Raw genomic sequence first — 12,784 nt, forward strand, 5'->3', positions numbered from 1 at the left:
ATAGTGCGGTGTGTCATTTGTCAGAGTGGAGTGCCATCAGCCTTTCTTCATCACAACCTCCTGGCTAGATTTGGTCAGTGGATCTAACTATTTTCTTGTCTGGTATTTACTCCTCAGGATAAATCCTGGCTAAATTTGCTCTATATAAATGTAACTTCTCATAGCTATATGCATGACTTGAAATAAATGTACTTGTTCAGGAAAATTTGCATTTGGTAATTAGAAGTGGTGGAAGCAGGGACGATAGTGATGATTAAGGGGCATCTTGACAAATACATGAATAGGATGGGAATAGACGGATACGGACCCCAGAAGTGTAGAAGATTTTAGTTTAGACGGGCAGCATGTCGGCGCAGGCTTGGAGGGCCCAAGGGCCTGTTCCTGTGCTGTACTTTTCTTTGTTCTTTAACACTCCAGGTTGACATCAAACAAAACAAAGCAGCTTACTTGTCACCTCTTCCACAAACATTAATTCCCTCCACCACTGACGCAGAGTAGCAGCTGTGTGTACAATCTACAAGATGCACTGCAGGAACTCACCAAGGTTCCTTAGGCAGCACCTTCCAAACCCACGATTACTACCGTCTAGAAGGACTGATAGGTAGCTGATACCTGGGAACACGACCACCTGGTGATTCCCCTCCAAGTCACTCACCAGCCTGACTTTGAGCTAAATCATTGTTGCTTCACTATCACTGGGTTAAAATCCTGGAACTTCTTCCCTAACAGCACTGTGGGTGTATTTACACCTTGGGGACTGCAGCTGTTCCAAGAAGGCAGCTCACCACCACCACCTTGAGGGCAACAATAGATGGGCTATATATGCAGTGACACCCACATCCTGTAAATGAATAATAAAAAAAATCCATCCTTGCAAAATCCCTAAAATAATAATAATAACCTTTTATTGTCACGAGTATCAAGTTACTGTGAAAAGCCCCTAGTCGCCACATTCCGGTGCCTGTTCGGGTAAGTTGGTGCGGGAATTGAACCCGCGGTGCTGGCCTTGTTCTGCATCACAAACCAGCTGTCTAGCCCACTGAGCATTACATCCATTTCTCCAGTCCAGAAAATCTGTTTACCAGCACTCTCTGCCTTTATATCCCTGAACCAATTATGTAAGCAAGATACCACTATCTTTTTAATAACACGTGCTTTGAATTTCCAAATAAGTCTGTTATTTATCAATTTATGAAATGCTTTTTGAAAGTCCATATATATCTACCACCCTCAACCCTGCTTGTTACTTCAGCATAGAACTCAATAATGCACAAGCCTTTCTCAGCCATCAGTGAAATCAATAATTGCACCTTGTGAAATGGATCACCTTGTTTACAGAATGCGTGCTTTATTTAATAATGTGTGAAAATTAAACGTCACATGACGGTAATGATGAAGGAGGATTCATCCTATTATCACCGTTTGCTCAGTAAGTGGAAAATATCCTGACCTATTTATTTTCTACATAATGTTCCCATCTGCACGTTACAATGTGGTCTCCACATCAGCGCAAACAAGATAATAGATGTAAAAGCAAATAACAGTATTTGCACAAAGTGTCTCTGGAGGCAATGATTAAAATTAGTAGTTTAAGATGGGTACTAACTAGATTCTGAAAGAGGGAATAGGGATTGTTTTCCCTTTGTTGAGATTATAGATGGTCATCTGACATCTTGCAATTCATGTACCCTGGGGTCACTATGCGGAACAACAGTAGGCTGGACGTTTCCTGGACTTTGTGGTCCAGGAAGTAGCCATTCCGCAGGGAGAAAGAATTCTGATTAGTAGATAGGCGGCCATGCAAAAGAGTAGGAAGAGTCCAAGTGCTGAAGTGCTTGCCACTCTCAAATCGGTACCCAGCTTTGGAGACTGCAGGGTGTGACAACACCTTAAAGGAATGCGGTCTGGACCATGGCACCATTGTTCTCCCTTGTTCAATCAAATTTAGAAATGCAATCATTCCATGAGATTCCTGAATTGGGAGACGGACAGACTTTTCTGTAACAATCATCGTCAGTCTCACATGTTGCTTCTGGGTGTCAAAGTGAAGGACAACACCGGTGCAGAATATTCTGCAAGAGGAAGGAAGCAAGTCAGAAGGTGAGGTACATGTCGGTATTGGTGAGGGCAGGTATTGAGACCTCATGGCCAGACTTTCAGGAGTTGGGCAGGAAGTTGGCAGCAATCTCTGGGTTACTCCCAGGGTCACGATTTGAAAATTATTTGGATAGTGGAATATTGAGCAAAATTTCAAAATTCGCCAATGATACCAAATTTGGAGGTGTGGCAAATGGAGTATTTTAATAGTCGACTACAATAGGACATAGACGGGCTGGAGGCAAGTGACAGATGGAATTTAATACCGAGAAATGAGGCCATAAATTTTAACAGAATGGGTAGAGACGCAATACAAACTTGTGCTACATTTCTAAAAATGTTCTGTGTTAGAGGGACCTGTGTATTCATGTGCATAGACATAGAATTTACAGTGCAGAAAGAGTCTGCACCGGCCCATGGAACGATCACCCTACCTAAGCCCACACCTCCATCCTATCCCCGTAACCCAGTAACCCTATCTAACCTTATTTGGGCCAATTAAGCATGGCCAATCCATCTAACCTGCACATCTTTGGACTGTGGGGAAACCGGAGCACCGGAGGAAATCCAAGCAAACACTGGGAGAAAGTGCAGAGTCCGCACAGATAGTGAGCTGGGAATCGAACCTGGGACCCTGGAGCTGTGAAGCAACTGTGATATCCACTCTGCTACCATACTGCCCCTCTTTGGTCTTTGAAGGTGACTGGATGTAATGAGAGAGTGGTTAGCAAACCCTATTGGATCTTGAGTAAAAAAGGAGTGAAGTTATGCTGAATCTTTATAAAGTCCACAACTAGGGTGTTACTTCCAGTTTTGATCACCACACTTTTAAGGAGGATGTAAGGCTCCTGGAAAGGATGGCGATACGCACAATGGTTTAAAAATGAGAATCTAGCTATAACGTTACATTGGATAATCTGGGTTGTTCTCGTTGGACCAAAGGAGGTTAAGAGGAGATTTGATAGAATTATACAAGATTATGATAGTTTTCGATATGACCGACAAAAGAATATACAAGATAATGATAGCATTTGCTGGTGGTACAAAGGCAAGGGTACATAGATTAAATGGAGGGAAATAGATTAAAAGTAGGCAAAGAAAAACTATTCTCATTAGCTGATGGTACAAGGATGGTGGATACAGATTTAAGACTTGTCACGTGAGTTACAGGCAGATGTGAGGACAAATATTTTTATGCAGTGAATGATACTTATCTGAATTGTGCTGCCATTGAAGGTTCTGGAAGTGGAGATGATCAATAATTTCAAAAGGAAATTGAATGGGAACTTGAGGGAAATACAACTACAGGGCTATGGGGATAGATCAGGAGTGGGAGACTGACTGGATTGCAGTAGAGAGAGCAGGCATGGACTGAATGGCCGCATTCTGTGGGCAGAATTTCACAGACCCTGCCAGCAGGCGTATGGGTGGGTGCAAGGGTGTGAGTGAGTGCCTGTAAAATTTCCAAGTGGTCTTCCCAGCGCCTTCCCACCTAACCCCAACATGTCCACGATTTTATAGAGAAGGATGAGGCTGAGTATGACCGGAAGAGTTTGGGGACAGTGGGGATGCCCGGCAGGTAATCAGGTTCTGACTCTCCTCCCCCACGTGGCCTTGCCACCATGGCTACCATCCATTTCTGCTCCCCTCCTGAGCCTCTCACCCCCTACCTCCTGCAAGACCCTGCACCTACCAATGTACCCTGGCACTTTGACTGGGAGCCTGCTTATTGTCCCAGCAGTATCCAGCGCTCCAGGGTTGAGATTGGCCAGCAGCCCTCTGTGGCAGGGGCTTCCTACTGTGTGAGGGACAGATGTCCATACAGTGCTGCAAGGCTGCCGTGATTGGTAGGGATGCATTCCCTGACGACTGTGGGAAATTCCACTGTCAGAAAATCTTGCTCTGTGACTCTATTCCAAATAAAGCAATTTGAAAGAGTCAAGTCAGAGCAAAGGCAATGACCTAGCTCCATAGGAATGCAAGGGCATTTTTTTTTCTTTTAGGATCTTCTGAATGCTCACTCCTACCACTTCTATAATTTTCTATCAGAAGTGACATTTGATGTCTAATACACCCACTCCATAATTAAGTGCAAATGATGAGAAAACGCACAATTTATTTACCATTGTTTAAACCTTAGCCAAGCAGAGGGCAAACACCGACAACCAATATTTTGATGGGATGCAGAGATCTCCGGCGGGAATTCTCCCTTGGTGTGCCCGAACAGGCCAAAATTCAATGCAGAGAGTTTTCTCTTGTGAAGAAGGACAAAAGTAGTGACCATAAGGATAGTCATCTGCAAGAAATAGAGGGAATTCAGAAGATATTTCCTTCCTCGGAGTGTGATGAGAATGTACCACTTACTACCACAGGAGGTAGTTGAGGTTTGTAGTATAGATGCAGCTAAGGGAGAGCTATATAAACATCTGAGGAAGAGAAAATGCTGATACAACGAGGAAGCATGGGAGGAGGCTCAAGTGAAATAAAAACGTTGGCATGGACTAGTTGGGCTGAATGACTGATGTAATTTTAATTGATTTAAAAACCAGAGCCAACCTCCGCCTCCCTCTGGTTGGCATCCTGGCGGACTTGTCAGAAAATGGCTCTTGAGCTTGGAATATTGACTGGGTCAGTGGCAAGCCTGAGAAAGTTAGTGGAATAGTTTGCACATGTTTGTGAGCAAAGGGAAGCTGAGGAATTCTATTTTCAGTTGTAGAAAACGGTAATGGACTTGCTCATCACAACCTCAAAAGGACACCAAGTTATTTTTCATAGCAATAAGAAATGTGCTAAATCTGTATCTTTATTCAAGATATGAACCTGCCTTCACACTGGCATACACCATTGCCTCACGGTAATTCTATGGGACCTGTGCCCATGAAGTTGCAGTTGGGTCTTCCTTTCTCACTTTACCACTCCTAGTAAGTAGCACAAGTTATATATGTCTACGCCTTCACCTCCTCTTTGGGAAAAGTCATGGATTGTTGTCTACTTTTAATTTATGCTGTGGGACAGCAGGTTTGAAGGGTGTACTCCCCCACTGACATTTCAACAACTTGCCCAGCTTCAGTATTGAAAATTAAGTCCAGGGCTGCCTCCTCTCTTGTAGGCCCTTCTGCAAAATCAGTGATCATGTTGAAGCCAAAGAGGATGGCTATAAATTGGCCAGAAAAAGCGGCAAGCCTGAGGACTGGGAGAAATTTAAAATTCAGCAGAGGAGGGCAAAAGGGATTAATTCGTAAAGGGAAAATAGAATATGAGAGTAAGCTTGCAGAAAACTTAAAAACTGACTGCAAAAGCGTCTATAGATATGTGACGAGAGAAGGACTGGTGAAGACAAAAGTAGGTCCCATAAAGTTAGAATCAGATGAATTCATAATGGGCAACAAAGATGGCAGACCAGTTGATCAATTACTTTGGATTTGTCTTCACTAAGGAGAACACCAATAACATCAGAAATACTAGAGGACAGAGGGTCTAGCATGAAGAGGAACTGAAGGAAATCCTTCTCAATCAGGAAATTGCATTGGGGAAATTTGATGGGATTAAAACCAGATAAGTCCCCAGGGTCCGATGCTCTGCACCCCAGAGTACTTGAGGAAGTGGCCCTAGAAATAGTAGACACATTGGTGGTCTGTTTCCAGCATTCTATAGACTCTGGAAGAGTTCCAATCGGTTGCAGGGTAGCTCTTGTAACCCCACTTTTTAAAAAAGGAGGGAGAGGGAAAACTGGGAATTATAGACCATTATTTAGAGTTATTATTTAGAGTCTGACATCAGTGGTGGGGAAAATGCTAGAGTTTAGTATTAAGGATAAAATTACTGAGCATTTGGAAAGTGGGGAAGGATTGGTCCATGGATTCACTAAAGGGATATCATGCTTGACAAATCTTCTGGAATTTTTTGAGGATGTGACCAGGAGAGTGGACAAGGGTGAACCAGTGAATGTTATGTATCTGGACTTGACAAGTTCCCACATGAGATTAGCGAGCAAATTTAAAGCTCAGGATATTGGGAGTAATGTATTGACATGGATAGAGAACTGGTTGGCAGACGGGAAGCAGAGAATGGGAATAAATGGGTCCCTTTCACAGTGTCAGGCAGTGACTAGTGGGGTGCTGCGGGGTTCCATGCTGAGACCCTAGCTGTTCACCATATATGTTAATGATTTGAACAAAGGAATTAATAATAATCTTATTGTCATGAGTAGGCTTATATTAACACTGCAATGAAGTTACTGTGAAAATCCCCTAGTCGCCACACTTCGCCGCACATTTGTGTACACAAGGAGAATTCATAATGTCCAATTCACCTAACCAGCATATCTTTCAGGCCTTGTGGGAGGAAACCAGAGCACCTGGAGGAAACCCACGCAGACACTGGGAGAATTACATGCAATATTTCCAGATTTGCAGACGACACTAGCTGGGTGGCAGTGTGTACTGGAAGGAGGATGCAAAGAGGGTGACTTGGACAGACTGCCTGAGTGGGCAAATACTTGGCAAATGCAATGTAATGTGGGTAAATGTGAGATTATCCACTTCGATGGCAAAAACAGGAAGGCAGGTTATTACCTGGATGGTGGCAGTTTAGGAAAAGGGGAAGTGCAATGAGACCTGGGTGTCATGGTGGAACAGTTGCTAAAGGTTGGCATGCAACACAATTCTCCTTGTGTACACGAAAATGCGCCGGAGTGTAGAGGCCACACCTTGTGTTGCAGTTTTGGTCTCCTAGTTTGAGGAAGGACATTCTTTCTATTGAGGGTGTCCAGCAAAGGTTCAGCAGACTAATTCCTATGATGACAGGACTGACATTTGAAGAAAAACTGGATCGACTGGGATTGGACTCACTGGGTTTAGAAGAATGAGAGGGGATCTTTTATAGAAACATATGGGGTGGAATTCTCCGCAGGGGGCCGAATTCATGAAGGCCGTCGTGAACTCGGCCGAGGTTCACGACGGCCTCGGAGCCCGCTCCCCGCACCTAATTCACCCCCACCCGTGGGGCTAGGAGTGGGCCTCCGTCTTTCTCGGCAGCGACCTCGTCACGCCGAGAATGTGAAGTTATCCGCGCATGCGCAGGTTGCCGGTTCCAACCCGCGCATGCGCGGATGACTTCATCGCGCAGACGGCACGCACCCGCGCATGCGTGGTGGCCGTCTTTCTCCTCAACCGCCCGGCAAGGCTTGATCTTGCCGGACGGCGGAGGGGAAAGAGTGCGTCCGTTTTGGACGCTGGCCCGATGATCGGTGGGTACCGATCGCGGGTCTGTCCCCTCCTGAGCATAGTCGTGGTGCTCCCGTGCCAATTGGGCCCCTAATTGCCCCAAATGGGCATCTGGTGCCCGTTTCACGAATGCAGCGACCAGGTGTGGTTGCCGCCGTGGTGAAACGGGCGTAAAGGGCCGGCCGCTCGGCCTATTGGGCTCGGAGAATCGCCGTTCGCCGTGAAAAATGGCGAGCGGCGATTTTTCCGAGCTGGGGGGGGGGGAATCGCTGGGGGCGCCAGGGGGTGTAAAAAATGTTGGGAGGCCCTCCCACGATTCTCCCACGCCACGTGGGGAGCGGAGAATTCCGCCCATAAAATCCTGACAGGCTAGATGCGGGAAGAATATTCCCGATGTTGGGGACGTCCAGAAATAGGGGTTACAACCTAAGAATAAGGGGTAAGCGATTCAGGACAAAGATGAAGCAGAGTTACTTCTGAGTTGTAAACTTGTGGAATTCTCTACCACGGAAAGCTGTTGGGTCCAGTTCATTGGATATATTCAAGAGGGAGCTGGACGTGGCCCTTTCGGCTAAAGGGATCAAGGGATATGGAGAGAAAGCGGGAATGAGTGACTGAATTTGCATGATCAGCCATGATTATATTGAATGGTGATGCAGGCTTGAAGAGTCGAATGGCCTACTCCTGCACCTATTTTCTACGTTTCTACGTACTGACATTAAAGGTTCTCCTGGATGCATTTTAAGAATTCCGCTCCCTCTAAACATTTCACATTATGGATACCCCAGTTAATATTGGGGCAGTTGAAATCTCCCACTATCTTATTACTTTTACACATCTCAATTTGCCGACAAATCACTCATTTATTTCTCTCGGACTGTAAGGGAGCCTATGGTACACCCAGCAATGTGATCGCTCCTTTTTGGTTTTTAAGTTCTACCCATATGGCTTCAGTTGAAGAGTTTTCTAAGATGCCATCCCTCCTTATTGCTGTAATTGACTCCCTGATCAAAACTGAGACACCCCCCTCCTTCTTCCCTAGCTTGCCTGAAGGTTCCTGTGCATCCGAGAATAGTGAGCTGCCAATTCTGCCCCTGCACCTCCAACCATGGAACATAGAACACAGTGCAGAAGGAGGCCATTCGGCCCATCGAGTCTGCACCGACCCACTTAAGCCCGCACTTCCACCCTATCCCCGTAACCCACTAACCCCTCCTAACCTTTTTTTGGTCACTAAGGGCAATTTATCATGGCCAATCCACTAACCTGCATGTCTTTGGACTGAGGGAGGAAACCGGAGCACCCGGAGGAAACCCACGCACAGTGACCCAGCGGGGAATCGAACCTGGGACCCTGGCCCTGTGAAGCCACAGTGCTATCCTCTTGTGCTACCAGGCTGCCCGAGTGCATGACACGGGCGGCACGATAGCACAGTGGTTAGCTTGTTGCTTCACAGCTCCGGGGTCCGGTTCGACTCCCGACTTGGGTCACTGTCTGCACGTTCTCCCCGTGTCTACGTGGGTTTCCTCCGGGTTCTCCGGTTTCCTCCCACAGTCCAAAGATGTGCAGGTTAGGTGCATTGGCCATGCTAAATTGCCCTTAGTGTCCAAAAAGGTAAGGTGGGGTTACTGGGTTACGAGGCTAGGCTGGAGTTGTGGACTTAAGTGGGGTGCTCTTTCCAAGGGCTGGTGCAGACTCAATGAACCAAATGGCCTCCTTCTGCACTAAGTTCTATGATGATTCATACCCCCATGTTTTAATTTGTGCCTTCAATTCATCAGCCTTGTCCGTCCGGCGCCTTGCATTGAAAAAAATACCATCCAATCTTCCCTTATGACTTAGCAGGTCGAGACATTTATGCCTACCTGACTCGGTGTCTCTTCTAATTTTGGTTGTGCATCTATCCCTGCTGAACCTTCTCTCAGGATCACAGGCCCTGGCCAATTCAGTTTAAACCCTCTCCACCAGCACTAGGAAGCCTCCCTGTAAGGACACTGGTCCCATGTCAGTTCAGATGCAAACCATCCACCTTGTTCAGGTCCCACTATCCCCACAAATGGTTCCAATGTCCCAGAAATCTAAAGCCCTCCATCCTGCACCATTTCTCCAGTCATGCATTCATCCGGACTAACCTCCTATTTCTGTACTCACTAGCACATGGCACCAGAAGTAGTTCAGTGATTACTAAATTCTGCTTTCAGGACCTAAACCCTTTTCCTGCCTATATCGTTGGTACCAATGTGTACCACAATATCTGTCTGTTTGCCTTTCCACTTCAGTATGCTCTGCATTTGTTCAGTGACGTCCTTGGCACCAGGGAGGCAACATACCATCCTGGAGTATCTTTTGTGGCCACAGAAATGCCCGTTTGTTCCCCTCGCAATTGAATCACCTACCACTGGCCTTGGCATTCTTTCTCCTCTCTTGTGCATCAGACCCACCCATGGTGCCATGAAGTTGGCTGCCACTGCTTGCCCCTACACAGCCATCTCCCCCAACAGTATCCAAAATGTTATATCTGTTAGAAAGGGGAGTGGCCACAGTGGACCCCTGCACTACCTGTCTTCCTCAACTCTTCCTGGTGATCACCCATGTCCGTTTTGCCTGTTCAATCTTCAGCTCGGTGTGATCACCTCACTGCACGTGCTATCCGTGACTTGCACAACATCACAGATGCTCCACAGTGAATTTGCCGTCAGCTCCAGCACCAAAATGCGGTTAGCCAGTAGCTGCTGTTGGAGACACCTCCTGCACACGTGGTCACCAGCTATAATTAAAGCTTCCACGATTGCCACAGTACAGGAGGAGCATATCATGCTCTGGCAGGCTCTCCTGCCAGGATTACCCTTAAGCCCCTTATTTACTCCCCTTTTAACAAAAAATTAAGCTATACAAGATGATGGAAGGTAATGATAAAAGCAAAATACTGCGGATGTTGGAGATGTGAAATAGAAATAGTGCTGGACAAACTCAGCTAGTCTGGCAGTATCTGTGGAGAGAGAGGAATAATTCGAGTCCCAAGAGGACTCTTCTTTGGAACCTTTCTTCCGAAGATTGGGTGCAATGTTGGTTTATACCCAGCCTGATTGTACCCTCCTATTGAAGTTGGTAGAGAATGATATTGGCCGTGTAGTAATGAAACCGCATTCCATTGGGCCAAAATGATCACATTAGCATATTTAGCGGAAATTTCTAATTCACTTCATATTCACGGTCTGCTGATGTGCCAAAGTGTGCCTAATATAGAGTGTCACGTTAAATTTAAATATTACTGTTACTTGAATTTGTTCTGACTTCTGAAGAAGTGTTACAGTCCTGGGAAGAATGGTGCATTGAACATTTTGTGATTGCCCAGTGCTCCATTGTTATTTTCTTTGGTAATTTATTCAGGGGGTGTGGGTATTGCTAGCAAAGCCAGAATGTCTTCCCCATCATTAACCTCCCTTGAGAAGGTAGCGGTGAGCTGCCTTTGTGAACTGTTGTCTACCCAAGACTACAATGTATCATCTAATTACCCCGTAGTCTCTAGTATATATTCTGATTGTAATTTGGTGAGGCCAATCAATTTTTGTTATGTTCTACTTTAATTTGAGGACAGAGTGCTGTCGATATCAGGAAGATTGAAGACTTTTTCATCATGAGGCATACACAAAACCTGTGTTAACTTTGCAGCAAACTATATCCATTGTGTGTTAAAGAAGATAGTCAGACTGTCCTTTCATTGGAGTTTGCTGCTCCAGTATTTCAATGCAGCTGCTTCAAGCAACTGATTTTCAATTACCTTGTAAGCTACTATTTCAGATAACTCCAGGGCAATGAGCTTTCAAAAGCTTACTCACCAGAAATAATTTGAAATAATAAGCATTGCCTGCAGTGTACATGTAGCAAATGCAATTGGCCCATTCCCCCTCCAGATAAACAGTAAGCTTTGGAAATGAACTGAAATCACCCTTCGTATTTTAGTGATCACAACAAACTATCTTGTCACTTTGGTGGTTGGAGACTAGTGAGCAGCAAGTAGCACATTTGACTGATATGAATGGTGCCTCAGCTTCCTACCTTTACTGAATTATGTTTGGTAGTACAGAACATGTACATTACAGTGACACCTTTTCAGGTAAACAGAATAAATGACAGCTATTTGCTGGTTAATTTCTCAGGGCAATGCCTTGACCAATCGAGGTCAAGCTGCCTGGTTTAAATTTCAAAGCATGCTTGGCAGTTAGCTGTCAGTCACCATCAACAGGCGCATTCTCCATGGCAATGTCTCTACCAATCAGAGTCTACTTTCCAACCAATCAACATGCTCTTCTCATAAAGTATAAATCTGTTTAATTTGACATTGGCAGCACGGTAGCACAGTGGTTAGCACTGCTGCCTCACAGCGCAAGGGACCTGGGTTCAATTCTGATCTCTGGTGACTGTGTGGAGTTTGCACATTCTCCCCGTGTCTGTGTGGGCTTTCTCTGGATGCTTGTGTTTCCTCCCACAGTCCAAAGATGTACAGGTTAGGTGGATTGGCCATGCTAAATTGCCCTTTAGTGTCTAAAGATTAGGTGGGTTTCCTGGGAGAGGGCAGGGTATTGGGCCTAGTTAGGGTGTTCTTTTGGAGGGTTGGTGCAGACTTGATGGGCTGAATGACCTCTTTCTGCACTATAAATTCTATGATTCCATTCTTGCAAATTATCTTGATGAGTGCAAGATGAAAAGCTTCAACAAGAAAGGTCTCCTTTTTTAGCAATGTTTACTGACATTTGTCTGTATGCTGTTCCACAATCAACTTCATATGATGTCATTAAATAAATTGTCCATGAAGGTTTTTTTCCAACAAAACCTTTTTTTTTAACTTTGCTGTCTTCTTTTCTACAGGTGTCCCGTTCCCTAAGAATTTTATGCAACTCTGTAAGAAGATTCTCACTAGACTTTTCCGAGTCTTCGTTCATGTTTACATCCATCATTTTGATCGGATTACCACCATGGGAGCTGAAGCCCATGTCAACACCTGCTACAAGCATTTTTACTACTTTGTGACAGAATTTAACTTGACTGACGAACGGGAACTGGAGCCACTGGTAATGTTTGTTTACATGCATGGTTGTGTTTCTGTCTGTGAACTCATGTTTCTGTTGGCTTCAATGTATTGTATTGCCTTGTATTTTAGCCAATAGTGAATCATGGATGCCATTCTCAGTTGCAGTCACAGGTGGCTATTTGTCAGTTAGAAGATAGCGTAATCCACAGCAATGAGCTACCATAGCAAAATAAGACATCAGGATTGGCTGCAACTTTCCCCCATCCAATCAATTCTCTGAGGTTAAACAAAGAACAAGGTAAGTTACGCACAGACCTACACACACACCGTGTACCCCCCCCCCCCCTGCTCAGCCCTTGGCAGTGCCAGGGTACTGCCTGGCCATGTCCCTCGCCCTCTGGGGGCTATTATTACCTGTGTGCCCACGACG

At 45.4% G+C, this 12,784-nt stretch overlaps 1 protein-coding gene across 2 annotated transcripts in view; it reads left to right on the forward strand.

Moving 5' to 3' along the window:
• LOC119964476 (MOB kinase activator 3C-like) overlaps positions 1-12,784 on the forward strand; it is a 43,299-nt gene that overhangs the window by 20,608 nt on the left and 9,907 nt on the right. For both annotated transcript variants that reach the window (XM_038794020.1, XM_038794019.1), the window contains one exon: positions 12,192-12,394. In XM_038794020.1, the coding sequence (XP_038649948.1) occupies positions 12,192-12,394 (203 nt within the window). The remainder of the gene's footprint in view (positions 1-12,191; positions 12,395-12,784) is intronic.

This window comes from Scyliorhinus canicula, chromosome 4 (genome assembly GCF_902713615.1).
Source record: "Scyliorhinus canicula chromosome 4, sScyCan1.1, whole genome shotgun sequence".
Classification (NCBI taxonomy): domain Eukaryota; kingdom Metazoa; phylum Chordata; class Chondrichthyes; order Carcharhiniformes; family Scyliorhinidae; genus Scyliorhinus; species Scyliorhinus canicula.